The sequence below is a fragment of the Gorilla gorilla genome, chromosome 2 (assembly GCF_029281585.2).
Source record: "Gorilla gorilla gorilla isolate KB3781 chromosome 2, NHGRI_mGorGor1-v2.1_pri, whole genome shotgun sequence".
NCBI lineage: Eukaryota > Metazoa > Chordata > Mammalia > Primates > Hominidae > Gorilla > Gorilla gorilla.
Window position 1 is genome coordinate 56960305 of NC_086017.1, and position 21474 is coordinate 56981778.

A 21474-nucleotide genomic window follows, 5' to 3' on the forward strand; every position below is an offset into this window, starting at 1 on the left:
CTGGGCGACAAAGCAAGACTCCATCTCAAAAAAAAAAAAAAAAAAAGACTGATCAGCAAGAATCACAACATCAAATAGGACTGATTAATATTCTCTACCAGTAGTTCCTAAACCTGGGTAGCTTTTTAAACATATACACTACTGGACCAATCCTGGGTATCTTTTCTTAAAAAGTTTACCAAGTGTCTGTGATATACACTTGGCAGCTATGTAACAACATATTTAAATGATGTCTGTCATACACACAAAAATGCAGACATCTCTTCAGCTTTTGATAAACAGCTGTCTAGCAAAGAGAGATCCTCTCCTCATTCTTAGACAACCTCCCCCATTCTGAAATCCAAGAATTTTTTCTGAAGTACTCCTCAATGTAGTTCCACAGAAACCCCAAGGCTTCCTCAATTTCCTCAAGCCAAATCTCCTGGGAGAAGGACAGAGGCAAGAACAAGTACTTATCTGCCCATTCCTTTTTGTTTGTTTTTAAAAGTGTTTTATTAAATAAAAGACTTTGGGATTATATTACAAATTAGAAAGTTAGAAAATATTATTAATTTCATAGAAAGGTAAAGACATCGTAACTCCACTAACAATGCTGCCAATGAACCTTTACTTAGATCTTTTAAAACACTTATTTAAAAGATTCCTCAAAATGTTCATAGTCTTGTTATGCAGAATTCAGATCTTTACCAATTCTTTAGACCCCACAGTTCAAATTTTATATGACTTCCCATCTTTTTAAAACTCTGGTTTTAACAATAAACTGGATCTTTCACTTAACTATGTTGTTGTTATTATATCTTGCTCTTGTAGTTCCCTGCTATGTAGTACCAACTTTAAAAAGATACTATAGGAAAACCATGGGACAAACTACTAACAAGGTGTATGTACGGTTAGATACGTTAAAGGAATGATACTGAGATGAAAAAATTATTTGATTATTTAATACCAATGATACAGTGCTAAATTCATAATTACTGATATTATCACATATCCACAACCTAGACAATCAATATAACAGTTTTAAGAAACAAGCAAGCTAAATGTGAACTGACCTCTTCCTGAAGCTTCTGGTTACTTTCCCGGCCGTCACCTAGCTCTGCCATCCAGATCCACAACAAAGACAGCCCATGACGTTCCAGAAAGGACTTCAGGCAGGATTGTGAGTGTGTGTTCTTTCATGGGGGAAGGGAGACACGATGCAGAGCATTGGGAGGCAATATCAGAATATTACAAAGAGCCCGAGGAGAGTTCATGTATACATTACACATTATAGGGTTCACTTACATTCACAAAAAAAACCTAGAAACTCTGTTTTCATTAGCCTAAATAGAACTCTACAACAAATGCTTTAAACAGATTATAATCTTCTCTGATACACAAAATACAGCCAGTCAACTGGGATTTTACTAACGTAGAAAATTATATGAATATTAATAGGTCATTTATAATGAAAATTCTGAAGAACTAAGAAAAAATTGCATCTAACTTTTTAAATAAAGCTAAAACCATAAAAATTAGTCCTTAAATAATTCTTTCTTCTCTCCCTTTCAGATGATTGTTGAAAAGACCTCTTTTTCCTGTTAGTTTTTTTTTTTTTTTTAATCATCATGGTTTTTTTACACTGTGGCTTACAACTACAATCTCAGCACTTTGGAAGGTAGAAGAGGGAGGGACTGGTTGAGGCCAGGAGTTCAAAACCAGCCTGGGCAAAATAGCAAGACCCTTATCTCTACAAAAATATAAATATAAAAATTAGCTGGATGTGGTGGTGTGTGCCTGTAGTCCTAGATACTCAGGCAACTGAGGCAGGAAGATCACTTGAGCCCAGGATTTCCAAGGCTGCAGTAAGCTATGATTGCACAACTGCGTTCCAGCCTGGGCAACAAAGCAAGACCCTAAAAAAAAAAAAAATCATTTTGTGTTATCTAACATCTTGTGGCATACTTAATAAACTGGTGTAAAAAAGGGTACCGTTAAAATTTCGTGCTTGGAGATCACGTAGTACAAATGGCTTTGGGATGCTAATAACTGGAGAGTAAAAGGCTATGGCAAGTGTGATGAATTATTACAAAAAAAAAAAAAAGCCACCACATTCTTTGAATACAGACAGAAAGCAAACCAGGTCTACTAATGCCATGGTCCCCAACTTTTCTGGCACCAGGAACCAGTTTCAGGGAAGATAATTTTTCAACAAACTGGGTGGGGGACGGATTCAGGATGAAACTGTTCCACCTCAAATCATCAGGCATTAGATTCTCATAAGGAGTGTACAACCTAGATCTCTCACATGTGCAGTTCACAATAGGGTTCATGCTCCTATGAGAATCGAATGCCGCTGCTACTCTGACAGCAGGTGGAGCTCAGGCAGTAATGCTCACTCACCTCCTCCTGTGTGGCCCCGTTCCTAACCAGCCCATGGCCTGGGGATTGGGGATCCCTGTACTAATAGATTAAATGATACTGAACTCTTTAGCCATTTAAAATAATATGGTACAAGCTTTGAAAGTCATACACAACTCACATATCCATTTAAAAAATAAAACTGGCCGGCCATGGTGGCTCACGCCTGTAATCCCAGCATTCTGGGAGGCTGAGACGGGTGGATCATCTGAGGTCAGGATTTCGACACCAGCCTGGCCAGCATGGTGAAACCCCATCTCTAATAAGAAAATACAAAAATCAGCTGGGCGTGGTGGCTGGCGCCTGTAATCCCAGCTACTCAGGACGCTGGGGCAGGAGAACTGCTTGCACCCAGGACACAGAAGTTACAGTGAACCGAGACTGCACCACTGCACTCCAGCCTGGATGACAGAACAAGACCCCATCTAAACAAACAAACAAACAAACAAACAAATAAATAAATAAATAAATAAATAAATAAAATAAGACTAACTCTTATCAGAATTATTCCTTCTTCATTCATCTTCATTCATTCATTCCCACCACAAAACCAGAAATAAAAAATAAACATTAAAGTGTTCACCTGTATGAGTTCCAGACAGGTAAGTTTCTGCTCCAAAGTTTCAATTCTAACCATTAGCCGGGATAAGCTGAGCACCTGGTTTTTATCAGAGAGACCCTCACCATTTTCCATCAGAGCTTCTAGCTCTCCATCCACCTACCACAGCAAATAAAAATACCTTTTTATAAAACAACAACAACAACAACAAAAACCAAAAACCCAAAAAGTTGCTCAACCTTATCAATTATCAGGAAAACACAAATGAAGACCAAACTGGGAAAGTACTAGACTGGGGGAAAAAGTTAAGAAGGCTGATAATAATAAGTCTACTGTTGATGAAAGTATAAAGTGGTATAATACATTTGAAATGCATTTCATTCACTCATCAAATACGTAGCAAGAACTTATTACATGAGTCAAGTATAATTCTAGGTGGACATCTGCAATGAGCCAAAACAGAAAAACCTGCCCTTATGGGAGACCATGAACAAATTACATTAAACCAAAAGGACTTCAGAGATCCTTTATGGTTCATAAATATGATGCTTGGGTTTTCACGCTGCTGTGTGAGATATATCTCCTTCAAACTTATATAATTTATATGTTATAATATATAATGACCTTTTTATGATGTCAGCATATGAATGACCCAGCTGATAGGGGCCGGGTGCTTCAGAAAAAAATAAAGCATTAGCCTGAAAAATAAAATAGTTGTATCCCCATGCACAGAAATTCTACTTATCAGAATGCACTGTAGAGAAATTCTGCACATGTGTACCTGGAGATTCATAAGAATGTTCATTGAAGCAATATTTATAATAGCAAAAAATTGCCAACAACCCAAATATCTGTACAAGTTGGATAAACGGCCATGTTCACTCAATGAAATATAATACTACAGTGAAAGGAATCAAGTACAGCCAAATGCAACAACATCCATCAATCTTAAAAATATGTCATTAAGAAAAAGCAAGTTCCAAAGAATTACATGCTATATGAATCCATTTTTATGCACCTCAAAGCTGAACTTTTTCGTGATACATATGTGAAAAACTGCTTTTAAACAGGCAAGGATGACCAGGCATGGTGGCTCACACTTGTAATCTCAGCACTTTGAAAGGCTGAGGCAGGAGGATCACTTGAGCTCAGGAGTTTAAGACCAGCCTGGGCAACACAGCCAGACTTCATCTCTACTAAAAATCAAAAAAATTAGCCAGGTGTGGTAGCATGTGTCTATAGTCTCAGCTATTCAGGAGGCTGAGGCAGAAGGATCACCTGAGCCTGGGAGATTGAGGCTACAGTGAGTTATAATTTTGCCACTGCACTCCAGCCTGGGTGACACAGTGAAATCCTGTCTCAAAAAAAGGCAAGGAAGTAAGACCCAAAATGTACAACAGTGGTAACCTCTAGGTAGGGAGAAGGAAGCAGAGAAGCACTAACAAGGATTTTATAATTATGCTTTGTAATATATATATTCTTTGAGTATTTTAAATATTAAATGTAAATAACGGGGGGTGGGAATCAACCTAACAAAGGTTATTTCCAGCCCTGCATTATGGCAGTTACAGGATATAAAGATGCTTTCAAAGAATTTATTATGGGTGAGATTAAATTAATTCATATGAAACCAAACAAGGAAGCATTAACTGCAAATGTTACATAGAACTAAGAGGCCTACATAAGGGAGTAATTAGAATGAGTCACTGAAATAAGATTAGAAATAGGTAAGATAAAGACAAGAGGAAAGGGTAAGCAAAGTAGTGGGGAAAGTGTGAACAAAGGAAAATAAGAAATCATGACAGTGCTTAGGTCAGCAAAGCTCAAACAGGTAAGGCATGGTGATGGACTGAGAAAAACCATACCAAATAAAAGACTGGGCCAGATGCAGTGGCTCATGTCTACAATCCCAGAACTTTGAAAGGCCAAGACAGGTGGATCACCTGAGGTCAGGAGTTCAAGACGAGCCTGGCCAACATGGTGAAACCCTGTCTCTAATAAAAATACAAAAATTAGCCGGGCATCGTGGCGGGAGCCTGTAGTACCAGCTATCCGGGAGGCTGAGGCAGGAGAATAGCTTGAACCCACGAGGTGGAGGTTGCAGTGAACCAAGATTGTGCCACTGTACTCTAGCCTGAGCGACAGAGTGAGACTCCTTCTCAAAAACAAACAAACAAACAAATAAAAGACTGGTGTTAGATTAGAAGATCTCAATTTAACATAAAATAACTTGAATTTGATAAAACCTGAACAGAATCCTGAACAAGGGAATATATATGATCAAAATGGATTATTTTTTTTTATTTTTTATTTTTTATTTTTTTGAGATGGAGTTTCGCTCTGTCACCCAGACTGGAGTGCAGTGGTGCGATCTCAGCTCACTGCAACCTCCACCTCCCAGGTTCAAGTGATTCTCCTGCCTCAGCCTCCTGACTAGCTGGGACTACAGGCCCGTGCCACCACATCCGGCTTATTTTTTTGTATTTTTAGTAGAGACAGGGTTTCACCGTGTTAGCCAGGACGGTCTCAATATCCTGATCTTGTGATCTGCCCGCCTCAGCCTCCCAAAGTGCTAGGATTATAGCCGTGAGCCACTGCACCCAGCCCAAAGTGGAACTTGAGAATAATTTGTGCGGCAATAACAGAATACAATTTAGATAAGCTAGAGACTAAGGAGAAGACAGGTAACATTACAACTTAGCAGGAAATGATGAAAGTCTAGAATGAAATGATTCAGAGAAAAGCAAGCTAAAAGGAAAGAATCTTAAGAAAATTTTCTATTACTTTTTTCTTTTACTTAACTAGCTATTTATCCCTTAATATAATTTCAGGCAAGGCACTGAACATTTTTATTTCATATTGTACCCAAAAATTCACATTCTGGTAAAGAATAAGAATAAATGGGAAAAAATAAAGTGCTGCCTGAGAGAGGTTGTAGAAACTCAAACCCATTTTTCTTTCTAAAATGTACATTTAAGGCTCATTCTTTTTCATTTCCAATACCACTTAAGTTTTTGAGTAAATACATGAACAGAAAAACCAATTTAAAGTTGTCTTAATCCAAGAAAGACAATTTCATTAAAGATATCTTTTCCTTGCATATCCTAAATGTAAGCCTTCCTGTGTCCCAAATTCTACGGTATTAGATGAGTTCAAGGGCTTTAAAATTCTACTTTCCCCCACAACTGTAACAGCCAGAATACTGCTTTTGACAGACTTTTGAGATGAAAATATTCACAGGGCTAAAAAATGAGATATTTTCAGCCAGGCACAGTGGCTCACACCTGTAATTCCAGCACTTGAGAGGCCAAGGCAGACAGATCACCTGAGGCCAGGAGTTCGGGACCAGCCTGGCAAACATGGTAAAACCCCATCTCTACTAAAAATACAAAAATTAGGCCAGGCATGGTGGCTCACGCCTGTAATCCCAGCACTTTGGGAGGCCAAGGTGGGTGGATCACCTGAGGTCAGGAGTTCAAGACCAGCCTGGCCAACACGGTGAAACCCAGTCTCTACTAAAAATACAAAAATTAGCCGGGCATGATGGCAGGTGCCTAAAATCACAGCTACTCAGGAGGCTGTGGCAGGAGAATCACTTGAGCGCGGGAGGCGGAGGTTACAGCGAGCCAAGATCGTGCCACTGTACTCTAGCCTGGGCGACAGAGCAAGACTCTGTCTCAAAAATAAATAAATAAAATAAAATAAAATAAAAATTAGCCAGGTGTGGTGATGCACATCTGTAATCCCAGCTACTCTGATGGCTGAGGCAGAATCACTTGAACTTGGGAGGCGGAGGTTGCAATGAGCTAAGATCATGCCACAGCACTCCAGCCTGGGTGACAGAGCAAAATACTCTCTTAAAAACAAACAAAAAAAAGAGGTATTTTCTTTTTAAAATTAGGCATGTTATGACTGTTTAAAAACTCTAAAGTATGTTATTTACATTCATTCAATAACATTTATTGAATAGATATTGTGTAAGGCATTTCCAGGATATAAAGAAAATCACGTTCTAACTAAAGAAAAATAAACAGTAAAAATGCAGAAACTGCAGTATAAATTAATTTTTCCAAACAAAATAAAGATGAATAACCCTTGAACATTCCTCAGCGGTTATACTGTAACACACATACACATAAATGCATGCCAATTCCAGTGGTGATAATACAGCTTCCCTAATTTTGGGTGCTCAAGCACAGCAATCAATTGTGCAATAACTTTTAGGGTACCTGGGAGACAGAGGTGGGAAGACTGAGTTTGTCTCCCTTCCTTTCAATTAAATTACATTTACTAAAAGTCTTCGATTTTATGTATGGGTCAACATCATCCAAGAATATGAGGTAAGTAACTAAAAGTAAACATAAATGTAAGAATGATTAGGGTGTATTTTTAAATTATTGATAAACTGAAAATTTATATATATATATTATATATTTATTTATAATTTATAGATAGTATATATTTACTATATATAGTGCATATATATGCACAATTCTATAGTACTTGAAAATTTATTAAGTACCTAATCATTGCAAGATACTATTTTTTAATACTTGAATATTTGTGGCACTAAGGGGTCTAAGTAGCATTTTAAATACTTCTTGATGGAATACAACATACAGTATGCAGTATACATATATATACAGAAATATATAAAAACAATTAGTAAATAGGTTTAATAAACAGGTGAGCAACACCCATACAGCCACCATCCAGGTAAGTTTAAAAAACAGAATACTGCTAGCATTCCTATAGTGCCCCATGTACCTACCCCTTCCTGGTTATAACAGCAACCCTTCCTATGCTTTGGAGATAACTTATCCTAACATTTTAAGAAATAGGTCTTCAATTTTCTTTATACGTTTAATATCCATATACAAATTCCTAAATATTAATTTTTTTTAAGTGATGGAAGCTAACTTTATTTGAAATGAAAGGTTCACTCTTGTCCTTGCTCCCTAATTACTTTAATTTTACTTTAAGTTCTGGGATACATGTGCAAGAACACGCAGGTTTGTTACATAGGTATATAAAATTTTGTCTATCTTTATGGAAATGAAATCATACTGGACAAAATATTTTGTCATGCTTCTTTCACTCAACCTTACATTTTAAGAGTTATCCATGTTACTGTATGCAGCCAGTTTATTTTCATGACTATTTCTTTTATAATTTATCCATTCTTTTTTTTTTTTTTTTTTGAGACAGAGCTTCACTCTGTCGCCCAGGCAGGAGTGCAGTGGCATCATGTCGGCTCACTGCAACCTCCATCTCCTGGGTTCAAGCAATTCTCCTGCCTCAGCCTCCCGAGTAGCTGAGATTACAGGCACCCACCACTACACTTGGCTAATTTTTATATTTTTAGTAGAGACAGGGTTTCATCATGTTGGCCAGGCTGGTCTCAAACTCCTGACCTCAGGTGATCTGCCCACCTCGGCCTCCCAAAGTGCTGGGATTATAGGCATGAGCCACTGCGCCTGGCCCATTCTTATGTTAATAAATATTTGAGTTATTTCTACTTTTTCTGATATCATAAGCAATGCTGTTGTGACTTCTGATATACATTATAGCTAGCCTCTCTGCTTCTACACCCAGGAACTGCTGGCTCATATGGTATACGTTCTTTCAACTTCAGTAAATAATGTCAAAGTATTTTCAAAAGTGGTTGTCCCTCATTTACACCCTTCACCAACAGTGTATGAGATCTGTTGTTCTTATGTACCATGGAACTTAATTTTTATCAATCTGGTGAGAGTGTAAATAACATCTAATAGTAATTTTAATTTGCACTCCCCAATTACTAATAAAGTTGAACAGCTTTCCATGTTTATTGGCTATTTGAATTAGTAAAGTGTCTCTGGAAGTTGTCTATTTTTCTTTTGTGCTGGCTGTTCTTTTCTTATTAATAGGATACTAGTTACACTCATTATGCATATTCTGGATAGTAGTATTCATTTGTTATGAGTTGAAAGTTAAGTATTTCCTCTCACTCAGGTGGGTTTTCATCCTCTTTATTACGTAAATTATTATTGATTTGTTTCAAAAACTCAAACAATAGAGACTAAGGGAAGTTTCAGACTATTTTCTGTTTGTACCATAAACTACAAATAACATCAGGTCATGGTAGGGACATATTATACTTCCATCAAGTAAGTAAGTAATTAAGTACCCAGTGTGTGACATAGCCAAAGATAATCACCTGTCCTGGAAGAGCTTATAGTTTGGTTAAGGAAAGAAGCTGTATACAGATGCAATCATAAGAACAAGGATAAAAAATGTTTAGCAATCAAGGGGTAACATGAGGGATGTGGATTATAGTGCAATCATTATTAACATCTTCTTGTCAACAGTTTATACATGCAAAACTGCATTCTGAACTGCTAGCTATCTTGTCCTTTCCATGGCATCCTTTACCCAAGAAATTCCCAAGGCTCAACCTTGTGAGTTCAAACAGTTGAATTCTGTGATTCTGCTTCTGTGATTCTGCTCAACTGTAACTGACCAAAACTCAGAATCCAGGCATGCAAAAAAGAAATTTCTGCAGCAGATAATCCAAGTAAAATTAAAGTACGATTAACCTCTGCATTAGAGTCAAGGGCAAATGATCTTTCACATCATTCTAGGAACCTAGGTTCATTCCGGGATATTCCTCTATCTGGGCAAAGTTTCATATAAAACAACATTGTTCCGGAATAACTTCAAATTCATATCTGGAGCAACTGATGACTGTAGCCTATGGAATGACTGGATACAAGTTACATCTAATTCAGTCCAAAGGCACTAAGACCTATCCTGAAATTGACACACTATTACCTGAATACAAACAACCAACCAATAACAGAAATATCTAGTCCTTAGTTCTTCAGAGTTATCCTTCAATCTTCTCAGAAAGGTAAAAAGCCACCTAATGGAGGTATGATACAGATATAATGCCACCTCTTAATCCATAGTAAGGTCACTTCTCATCAATAAATTAGTTTTGAAAATGTGTTTATTCTGTAAGTTTTGAAAATAGGAAACAGCCATTGGAAAGTTTTTCTTTTTGTTTTTTTTTAGATGGAGTTTTGCTCTGTAGCCTAGGCTGGAGTGCAGTGGTGCCATCTCGGCTCACTGCAAGCTCTGCCTCCTGGGTGTAAGCAATTCTCCTGCCTCAGCCTCCGGAGTAGCTGAGATTACAGGTACCCGCCACCACGCCCAGCAAATTTTTGTATTTTTAGTAGAGACAGGGTTTCACCATGTTGGCCAGGCTGGTCTTGAACTCCTGACCTCGTGATCTGCCTGCCTCAGCCTCCCAAAGGGCTGAGATTACAGGCGTGAGCCACCGTGCCTGGCCTGGAAGTTTTTATGGAGATACTAATTTAGGTCAACATGTTTAATAACTACTTTGTGGTTGCTCTGGTAAACCATGAATTATATGAAACAAGAGTTAACAACAAAAGCAATTTAATGGAGTTTAAAGAAAAATGTCCGGTAGTCAAGTGAAGAAAGCTAACAAACTAGGTATGACCCAGTGACTACACTTCCATAGATAAATCTTAAAGAAACATGTGCAAAAGAGACATGTGCAAAGATACTAACTTTGAAATTAATAGCAAAAATTGGAAACATAAGTATCCATCAGTAGGAAAATATGTCAATAAACTGTTACATGATGAAAAAAAAAAGAAAAACTTTCAAATGACCATCATGCAGAAGTTGAGAAAGAAAAAGAAAAAAATTACAGCAATTAGAAATAAATGTTCATCCACATATATGAATACAGATCAAATTCAAAAATAAGAGTAAAAAATGCACACAAATACATCTATATTATATCATTTCTTTTTCTTTTTTAATAGAGATGAGGTCTCACTATATTGCCTAGGATGGTCTCGCACTCCTGGGCTCAAGCTATCCTCCTGCCTTGGCCTCCCAAAGTGCTGGGATTATAAGCAAGAGCCACCACACCCAGCCATATTTTACCATTTCTAAAAACTTTTAAAATGCTACACAAAACAATATGTTCTAAAATGCAGAAACATTTATTGTTATGGCCATAGTTGCCTCAAAGGTAGGAGGGGACTCCACTCTACAGTTTAACTGTAGTTTAACACAATGGTTAAGAGCAGAGACAAGATGGTGGATTGGAGCCCATTTCCACCACCTAGTTGGGTGACACTATAATCTCTCTGTGCCTTAGTGTGTTCTTATCTGTAAAAAAGGAAAGATCATTACCTAATTTATGAGCTTATTGTGAGAATTAAATGAGCTAATACATCAAGTGCTTAGAAAAGTGCTTGGCATAAAGTTACACTATATATGCTATCTAAAAAGAGGGCTGAAGGCTGGGTGTAGTAGCTCATGCCTGTAATCCCAGCACTTTGGGAGGCCAAGGCGAGAGGATCACTTGAGCCCAGGAGTTTGAAGCTGCAGTGAGCTATGAATGCATCACTGAATTCCAGCCTAAGCAACAGAATGAGATTTTGCCTCAAAAAAAAAAAAAAGAAAGAAAAAGGCTGGGCACTGTGGCTCATGCCTGTAATCCCAGCACTTTGGGAGGCCAAGGTGGGAGGATCACTTGAGCCAGGAGTTCGAGGCTGCAGTGAGCTGTGATCACTCTACTGTACTCTGGCCTGTGGAACAGTGCGAGACCTTGTCTCAAAAAAAAACAAAACCAAACCATTTGAAAATATATACATTTTTTAAAAGAGAGGGAGAGAAAGAAAGAGCTAAAGAACACATGACATTCCAATGCATTTGTTCATGTTGGGTGGTGCAAATATAGGTGTTTGTTATATAAACTGTCCTTTTCTGCTTTTTTTAACGGACCTTTCCAATGCTTTAACTTTTTTTAACTGAATCTTCTTACAGAATTCAGATTCTTAATACTTAATTCCCTCAAATTAATTTGTGCTCAATTGATGTTACCTTTTAACCATTATACTCTCATCGCCTCCCTCATGTCTTTTTCTATCTCCCCATCTAAACAGAAAAATTGCTGTCATCTATAGTTCTTATGAGTATTAAGTTCCTGAAAAGTCCAGGAATGAGCTAACTGCAAAAGAATCACAGGGGGATTTGCTGACTAACACCGGTAAACCCTCAGCCCTTCCACTAAGATTCACAGGTCTAGAGACTAGCCCAAAAATGTGCATTTTTACTATGGATCCAGCCAGGTGGTTCTAAAGAAAGTGATCCAAGGATCACATTTTTGAAAAACAGTGCTCTAGCAAAGGGATCCTCAAAAAAGGGAGGAGAATATTTTTTTAAACACAAAGTCCTTTTTGCAATTGATAGCCCCTTTAATAACAGGATATTCCCCACCAACAATCCCATCCCCATCCCAGGAGTAACTCAGGCAAGACAGGGTACAAAATAAGGCTATCAACTGCTGTTTCGTTAAATAAAAAGAGCATCTATGACTACTCCTGTTGGTCTTAGGTTACCTACTTCCTCTCAAAACTTTTCTCACACTCAAAAGAGGATTTTCAGAGATTTGAAGAACACTCAAAGTTTAGAGTACCAAACAAAGACAAACCAATAACAAGAGATTAGAAACGTACAGCAGACATAGTGAGCTATCAGGGAGAAAAGATATGTTTTACTTGTACTTAGGAGTTTTAAAGAATCTGAAAAACTACTAGTCCAGGTGTTTTCAATAATACTTTAATAGTTCTCAGTACCCAATTCCAATCTCTATGAATCTGAAATAAAAATAGCAATTGCATCTCTTTTCTGATAACAACTCATCTGATCTTGGATTTCTCTGGTGGCAGTAGTATGACTTTATAACCTTCAATCAGAAAAGCCACCTCGCTTTTTAAATTTTTTATTGTGAAAGTTGAAAGAAAAATGCAAACTTACTGAATCCTTCTTACGAGATCGTTCCTTCTTCATTTTCCCTCCTGCTGCTCTGATGCTGACCCTGTTTTCTCCTCCCAGGTAACCCCGGCAATTGGCTGATCCGCAGAAACATTTCTGGGCTTCTTTTCTGTTCAAAGAGCATAGGAAAGAAGTCAGCTATGTGGAAGTAAACCATACAAAACTGTTGGCAATAAAACAATTACACACAAAAGTCATACCAGTCTAAACAAAATCAAACAAACAAAAACCATAACTTGAAGAGATTCCAACAAGTCTGCTATTACTAATAGAAATGTCTGAAAACTGCTCTTTAAAAATATTCATTATTTTTCCAATCATCTTTCTTTGGGAGACAAAACTAGCCAAGAAATAAACAATTCTTCCATTTTATGAGAATACCTAGTAATATGAAAATAAGAGATCATATACATGTTTGGATTAAGAACAAAATTGCTTAAATAGTTCAGAGAACTATTACTTATATGCAAATGTTTAATTGGCACATAGAACAAACAAACATGCATTAGTATAAGCAGATATAAAATGATTAATACAGGATACTTAAAAGGAAACATTTGATTATTAAAAGATTGGCTGGGCACAGTGGCTCACGACTGTAATGTCAGCACTTTGGGAGGCCAGGAGTTTGAGACCAGCCTGGCCAACATGGTGAAACCCCATTTCTACAAAAAATACAAAAATTAGCTGGGCATGGTGGCACACACCTGTAATCCCAGCTACTCAAGAGGCTGAGGCACGAGAATTGTTTGAATCCAGGAGGCAGAGGTTGCAGTGAGCCGAGATTGCACCACCGCACTCCAGCCTGGGTGACAGAGTAAGACTGTCTCAAAAAAACAATAATAATAATAATTGAGTATTCTAATAGTAAACTGGTGGATTTAGGATATGATAGTGGCAATTAGAGGGATAAAAATAAATTGTTCAATAAGTAGAGCAGGAATTCCCAAACAGCACTTGATTTCCACTTTTCTTTCCCTCAGAGAGGACAATACAAGCACAGAGGCAAAAAAATGGAGCCCGACACAGAACCTGGTCTGCATTCATGCCCTGAATATCTGACAAGAGAAGCAGACAGAATCGGAAACAACCATCTGGCATTTGTCCTAGATTATAATCAGATCATCAGTTTCAGAGTTCACTATGTTTAAGACATGAAGCATGTATGAAACAGCGTGAAGGAGTATGTAAAAGACCTTCATTGCCAGAAGTCTGGTAACTGTCACCAGACTCAACAGAGTACAGGAATTAAAACCTCATCATATGGTAGCATTAAAAGAATTAAAATATTCAGGAAACTCTGCAGCTGTGTGCTTTTCTAGCATAAACACCAAAAGCTACTAATTGATATAGGTATAATCTGAAAAAAATAAAATAAAAACTTTTAGGGTTTTGTACCTTACTTAAATTTTCCAATATTTTAATTGTACTGGTTTCTTAATAATCAGAAAGTATCTTGCATAGGTCACTGGTCCTAAAGACCCAAAGAAGATAGACTGTTTCATGGGTAATGTTGTGTTCTTTCATTATGAGGCACACATTAGTTGTCTTTTTCTGATATTAGTGGCCACTAATGACCACTGTTTAGGACCCATACCTTATTAAGTGTTGCAATATGGTGATATTTTTACTACTTAATTTAGTTTTATCTTTTTGTTTTCTGAGACAGGGTCTTGCGCTATGGCCCAGGCTGGACTGTAGTAGCAAGGTCATGCCTCCCTGCAGCCTCAATGTCCTAGGCTCAAGTGATCCTCCCACCTCACCCTCCTGAGTAGCTGGGACTATAAGCGTGCACCACTCACCTACTACTACATTTATTAACTGGAAGACTTGTACAAAGAAAAACTTCCCCTTATCAACTATTTGGTTTAACCTAAAGCAGAAGTCACTTAAGAAAGGCAAAATAAATGTTTAAATGCTTAATTTTTTTCCTTTTTTATTTTTAAACTAGTCTTCAAAGTCATGAATTGGTTGACTAATATACTTTTTTTTTTTTTGCTTTTTTGTTTTTGTTTTGTTTTTTTCGAGACAGAGTCTTTCTCTGTTGCCCAGGCTGGAGTGCAGTAGCACGATCTCAAGTGATTCTCCTGCCTCAGCATCCGGAGTAGCTAGGATTACAGGCATGTGCCACCCCACCTGGCTATTTTTTGTATTCTTAGTAGAGACGGGGTTTCACCATGTGACCAGGCTGGTCTCGAACTCCTGACCTCGTGATCTGCCCACCTTGGCCTCTCAAAGTGCTGAGATTACAGGCGTGAGCCACCGCACCCAGCCTCCCAGGCGTAGTTTTTTGTTCGTTTGCTTTTTATTTTTTTAAGATGGAGTCCCTCTGTCACCCAAGCTGGAGTGCAACAGCACGATTTCAGCAACCTCCGCCTCCCAGGTTCAAGCTATTCTCCTGCCTCAGCCTCCAGAGTAGCTGGGATTACAGGCGTGCGCCACCATGCCCAGCTAATTTTTATATTTTTAGTATGTACGGGGTTTCACCATGTTGGCCAGGCTCAAACTCCTGACCTCATGATCTGGCCGCCTCAGCCTCCCAAAGTGCTGAGATTACAGGCGTGACCCACTGCAACCAGCCTGTAGTTTTATTTTTTAGTAGTCATTAGAACACAGGGATTTTACATAATGTGCTTCAAACCTCCTCAGTATCTTTATTAATGCTTCAGTATCTTTATTAATGCTCACACTTTTTGCTTAGGCAGTCTTTGCTATTGCATCGGTTACTGTTTTTAGGAAACAGAACTAGGTAACCAGGCCGGGCGCGGTGGCTCAAGCCTGTAATCCCAGCACTTTGGGAGGCAGAGGCGGGCGGATCACAAGGTCAGGAGATCAAGACCATCCTGGCCAACACGGTGAAACCCCGTCTCTACTAAAAATACAAAAAATTAGCTGGGCGTGGTGGCGGGCGCCTGTAGTACCAGCTGCTCGGGAGGCTGAGGCAGGAGAACGGCATGAACCTGGGAGGCGGAGCTTGCAGTGAGCCGAGATCACGCCACTGCACTCCAGCCTGGGCGACAGAGCAAGAGTCCATCTCAAAAAAAAAAAAAAAAAAAAAAAAGAACTAGGTAACCAATTATATTTTAAGAGTACAAAATGGTACAGATGAAATAGACTGGTTATGAGTTGCTAACTGTTAATGCTGAATAACGGATACAGAGGAATTTATAATACTGTACTATTCTCTTCAGACACAAAAAGAGTTGGCATGTCTAAAGTTCTTCAGAATTACATAAGAAATATAATTATACAAGTAGACCATATGAAGTTGAGGAGAAAATTATACAGTTCCTGTACAACATCCCTTAAGTGTCAGAAGTGTCATACAGTAGAAAAACACACAAAACCAAAACAATATCTTACAGATAAGAGTTAAGAGTAAATATAACTTTTAAGTAATTCATATTGAAGTTTTATATCCTTATATCTGAACAGCCTATTTCCCCATCAGAAGCAGCAAAATTAGTAGAAACAATACTTACCCATATCTCTGGAACTGATAGTCAAACGTTAACTCTGAGCCTGAAGGAACCAGTTTGGTGGTAAAAAACCCAACCCTCAGTTGTCCGTTCACAGTCCACTGAGATGATGTTTGAAAACAAAAGAAATTAGTAACTTATTAGTGTGTGTGTGTGTGTGTGTGTGTGTGTGTGTGCATATATAAAGATCATCATCATCCGCCTTAATTATGCAAGTGGGTCTTTAGGCAATGAAGGTTTTCCCAAATAGCACATGGAGACTTTTTCTTTAAAAGAACTAAAATATTTAAGTGTAACTCTCATTTAATGGACTACCAGATTGCATATATCTCTAATTCGTCTCTAACAAAAGTAACTGCTAAAAAAAAAAAAAAAAAAGTAACTGCTATTTTAATTTATCTTAACATTTCCATAAAGATTCACTTGTACTAAAAATTGGCAAATAGAGGATGCTTGTGTCACTGAGTATCAAAGGCAAGTCTATATTAACATATGTTAAAAGTAACCATGTTGTAAGATAAGATGAGATATAGAAACTAGGAAACACTGATCCCAAAAGTTTAATTCCATGAAGCGGTGGTCATCTGGCTGAGTATAGTGAAAGGGACATCAGAACAGATGCATAAGACTCAAGAATTAAAATGGGGGCAGATACATGTTAGGCAGATCTTTTAGTTCCAAAACATGTAAGCAAGTCAAGGACTGAGGAGCTCTGATCCAGACAATTTGCACATGTTACTAACGAAAACTCTGGACTTGCAGAGATTAAGGGACACTGTACAGTGAGAGTCTCATAGCTAGACATGTGGCCACCAGCTCTGGCAGAACTATAACCAAAACCTAGGTTGAATGATTCCACAGTAGGTTCTCCTTTTTGTTATACAACTTGGCTCTTGGAAGAGCCATGCATAAAATCTATTAGTGTATAGTTCCAAGCGCAAAAAATATACAGACTCAAAAGCGCTATTTCAACATGAGAGGAAATCAATGATATACATTTGCAGAGCGGGTTCATAGCTTTAACCTAAAAAAGTTACAATCCCAGCTGGGTGCGGAGGCTCACGCCTATAATCTTAGCACTTTGGGAGGCTGACGGGGGTGGATCGCTTGAGGCCAGGAGTTCGAGACCAGCCTGGCCAACATGGCAAAACCCCGTCTCTACTAAAAATACTAAAAAAATTAGCTGGACGTGATGGCACGCACGTGTAATCCCAGCTACTTGGGAGGCTGAGGCAGGAGAATCGCATGAATCCAGGAGGCGGAGGTTGCAGTGAGCCGAGATCATGTCACTGCACTCCAGCCTGGGCAAAAAAAAAAAGAAAAAAGATACAATCCCTCTCAATGTTAGTCGTTCAGTCCCTCATCAGTGTTATTAAAAGTCAAATGTTGCACCTAGATAAGACCTAATAAAGAATCCAAATACACACTGAACTTTCAAAATTAAAATTTAGTTTTGTATTTTGGCACCATTAAAATAATATACAAAATAATTATGGGCAAGGAAGGAGAGGTGACAACTAAATGCAATGTGAGTTCCTGGATTGGATCTTGGACCAGAAAAACAACAGCTGTCAAAATTTGAATACGGTCTTTATATTACTTAATAGCATTCCCTGGATCTGATCCTTTTATTATGGTTATATATGATGTTAACATGGGGAAAGCTAGGTGAAGACTGATACATGGGTGTAGTCAATACTATTTTTCTAACATTCCTATAAATCTAAACCTATTTCCAAATAAAATCTTAAATAATAAAGTAGAATAGGAAAAAGGGACTAAAAAATTCATGAGTACCTTAGATATGGGATCTAAAATTAATGGTCAGAACAGCAATCGTGAACAAATACCTCAAATTCTAAATCCACCTCAACTTACTTTTTGGGTTTCACAGTTTGGTTCACAGCTGTGATTCATGAAACGAGAGCAATTTCCTTTTTGAGTGGCATCTATTATCTGGGAGAAGAGGATCATTTAAGAATTAAAAAATAATACCTTAAATATTCATGCAATTACCTGCAAAACTACATACATCTCTTATGCATCAATTAAAAAAAAGATTGTGCTGCGAAACCTAACCAGTTAAGGTAGGGCAGTGAGGCCTCCTGACTACCAGCTTCATAGTTTTTCCACTGTAAACAACGGCTCGGTTTCCATTATTTCTAACTGAAGACAGATGACACTGTGAATTAAATTAACCCAATCAAAAAAAATTTACACATTTTACAAAGGAAAAGCATTAAGACAAATGTAAGATACATGCAATGCACACGCACGCGCACACACACACACACACACTCCCTTACCCCCACTTTGCCCTTGCTTCAGAGAACTGTCACACTGCTTCCCACTTCAAAGCGACAAATACCTAACTGATGCTTTTGGAAGATCTGCTAATTATTAACTTATGCCCATAGGCAAAATTATCTTTATCAGTGTCTCTCCCATTTATCCTTAGCCATTTCTTATATTCTATTACATCCTAATCTCACTGCATGGTATAATACTTCACTTTAAAGTGTGGGCTATGTCACAATGCCATAGGTCTCAACCTTGAGTGTGTATCCAAATTCCATGGAGAGTTTGTTAAAACTTGCTGAACCCATCCCTAGGGTTAAACTAAACAGCTCTGGGGTTAGGTCCCTAGAATTTACATTTCCACACTGAATACAGAGGCAGATATATGAGAATCGAACTGAATTCTATTAAGCCAGACATTAAAGAGATTTATAAAAATGTAAAGCGATGCAACTCTTTTCACTAAAAAAAAAAAAAAAAAAAAAATTTAAATAATCATTTTCCAAGGCCAGGCACAGTGGTTTATGTCTGTAATCCCAGTGCTTTGGGAAGTTGAGGCAGGAGGATTGCTTCAGGTCAGAAGTGAGACCAGCCTGGGCAACACAGCAAGACCCTGTCTCTACAAAAAATTTAAAAATAAGCCAGGCATGGTGGCATGTGCCTGTAGTTCCAGCACCTCAGGAGACTGAGGGGGGAGGACTGCTTGAGCCCAGCAGTTCAAGGCTGCTGTGAGCTATCATCATGCCACTGCACCCCAGGCTGGGCAACAGAGCAAGACCCTGACTCAAAAAAAAAAAGTTATTTTTCATAATACCATGTTGTTTTTATCAATAAGTAATGGGCTTACTATTGTTACAGTTAAGTCCTCACTTAAAGTCATCAACAGGTTCTTTGAAACTGCAACTTACAAAAGCAAAACAACATACAAGGAAACCAATTTTACCATAGGCTAACTGATACTAAACAATAGTTAAGTTCCTATGGCAGATTTCTGGCCACAAAACATCAACAAACTTCTAAATAAAGACCAAAATGGGCTGGGTGTAGTGGTTCATGCCTGTAATCCCAACGCTCTGGGAGGCCAATCTGGGCCAACACTCAAGTGATCCTCTGTTTTAGCCTTCGGTCTGAGCCCTTGGAGCAGCTGTAACTAGATGCATGCAAAACCATGCCCGGTTAATTTTTTTTAGTTTTTGTAGAGATGAGGTCTCACTATGTTGCCCAGGCTGGCCTCCTTTGGCTTCAAATGATTCTCCCACTTGGCCCTAATGTGGTTTTAAACAGACATTCTAAATTTCTCAGTGGTGATTTTTAATATGATTAAGTATAAGTAATTATAACCCACATAACCTATATAAGCAAAAGCACTTTGGGGCCAGGCACGGTGGCTCACACCTATAATACCAGTACTTTGGGAGGCTGAGGCACATGGATTGCTTGAGGCCAGGAGTTCAAGACCAGCCTGGCCAACATGGCAAAACTCCATCTCTACTAAAAATACAAAAACTAGCTGGGCATGATGGTGTGTGCCTGTAGTCCCAGCTACTCAGAAGACTGAGGCACAAGAATCGCTTGAACCCGGGAGGCAGAGGTTGCAATGAGCCAAGATGGCACCACTGCACTCCAGCCCAGGTAATACAGCAAGACACTATCTCTAAAAAAAAAAAAAAAAAAAAAGGCACTCTGGGGGTCATCAATAATTTCTAAGAGTTGTAATCTAAAACACACTACGTTTATCTTTACATATATATATGTAAATTCCTCTCTCTTCCATGTTTTTATTTTCTACCTTGTCATGCAACAGTAACTTCCACGCTTTTTGTAAACAAATAGACGCTAACTATTTATACTGCTCTGCCCCTCATTTTTGTCACTTAATGTATTTTAGAAATCAGTCGGCAGGACACGGTGGCTCATGCCTGTAATCTCAATGCTTTGGTGAGGTCAGGAGTTCGAGACCAGCCTGGCCAACGTGGTGAAACCCCGTCTCTACTAAAAATACAAAAATTAGCAAGGCGTGGTGGCGGGCGCCTGTAATCCTAGCTACTCAGGAAGCTGAGGCAGGAGAATCGCTTGAACCCAGGAGGCAGGGGTTGCAGTGAGCCGAGATCTTGCCACTGCACTCCGGCCTGGGCGATAGAGCGAGACTCCGTCCCCCAAAAAAAAAAAAAAAAAAAAAAAAATCAAATCAGTATCAATGGCTCCTTCAAACCTAACAGATCTGTTTCAAGGCAAACATATCCAAGCTGCTTACCTCATCATTCTTCAGGGCCATGAAATAGTAATGGATGTTTTTGTTTCGTGCATACTCCTTCACTCGAGCTTTAAACTCTTTATGATCGAGTACCTCTCCACAATATTCTAGGACAAAGGTGTTCCTGCAAACCAAAAGGAAAAAAATAGCACTTCCTGCCTAGGAGCAGTAGGGAAAACATATACGCTCAGGCAAAAATAAGGAATTTAAATAAATACTGCAATGTGGATACATTTAGTTATTACACAAAATAAATTTCAAACACACGTCAAGTATCTAGCTTCTAACCAAGGTTACTTTTCTCCTTCACAGTACTTTACAAAGAATGTTGATTCTAAGATGCTTTTATAATTTATACCTACTACCAAAATATATATCCTTTAACTAGATACTAAATCATTCAAGTCTGGCTTACAATATCAAAAAAACAGTTATTAACAGCTGGAAAACAGCTCTGAAGAAATCAAGAGACACTGAAAAGTTAGAGGATTTTTGCTCTAAAACAAACAAACAAAAAAAAAGGCAGCCGGGTGCAGAGGCTCACGCCTGTAATCCCAGCACTTTGGGAGGTAGAGGTGGGTGGATCACCTGAGGTCAGAAGTTCGAGACCAGCCTGACCAATA

General features: G+C 38.4%; 1 protein-coding gene and 1 pseudogene across 4 annotated transcripts in view; one reads left to right on the forward strand and one right to left on the reverse strand.

The window, feature by feature from the left end:
- Window positions 1-21474, reverse strand: part of SETD2 (SET domain containing 2, histone lysine methyltransferase) — a 149402-nt gene that overhangs the window by 68865 nt on the left and 59063 nt on the right. For 3 of the 4 annotated variants that reach the window (XR_008678320.2, XR_008678321.2, XM_004034041.5), the window contains exons 6-11: window positions 20852-20975; window positions 18178-18255; window positions 16303-16400; window positions 12803-12929; window positions 2984-3118; window positions 1053-1172 (exon numbers count right to left, since the gene is read on the reverse strand). Coding sequence is in view for 2 of the 4 variants with exons in the window: in XM_004034041.5 (XP_004034089.4) it covers window positions 1053-1172; window positions 2984-3118; window positions 12803-12929; window positions 16303-16400; window positions 18178-18255; window positions 20852-20975 (682 nt within the window). In the remaining 2 variants the exon portion in view is untranslated. The remainder of the gene's footprint in view (window positions 1-1052; window positions 1173-2983; window positions 3119-12802; window positions 12930-16302; window positions 16401-18177; window positions 18256-20851; window positions 20976-21474) is intronic. The other variant, XM_019023373.4, reaches the window with a different exon arrangement.
- On the forward strand, window positions 3482-3621 carry LOC115934243 (uncharacterized; annotated as a pseudogene).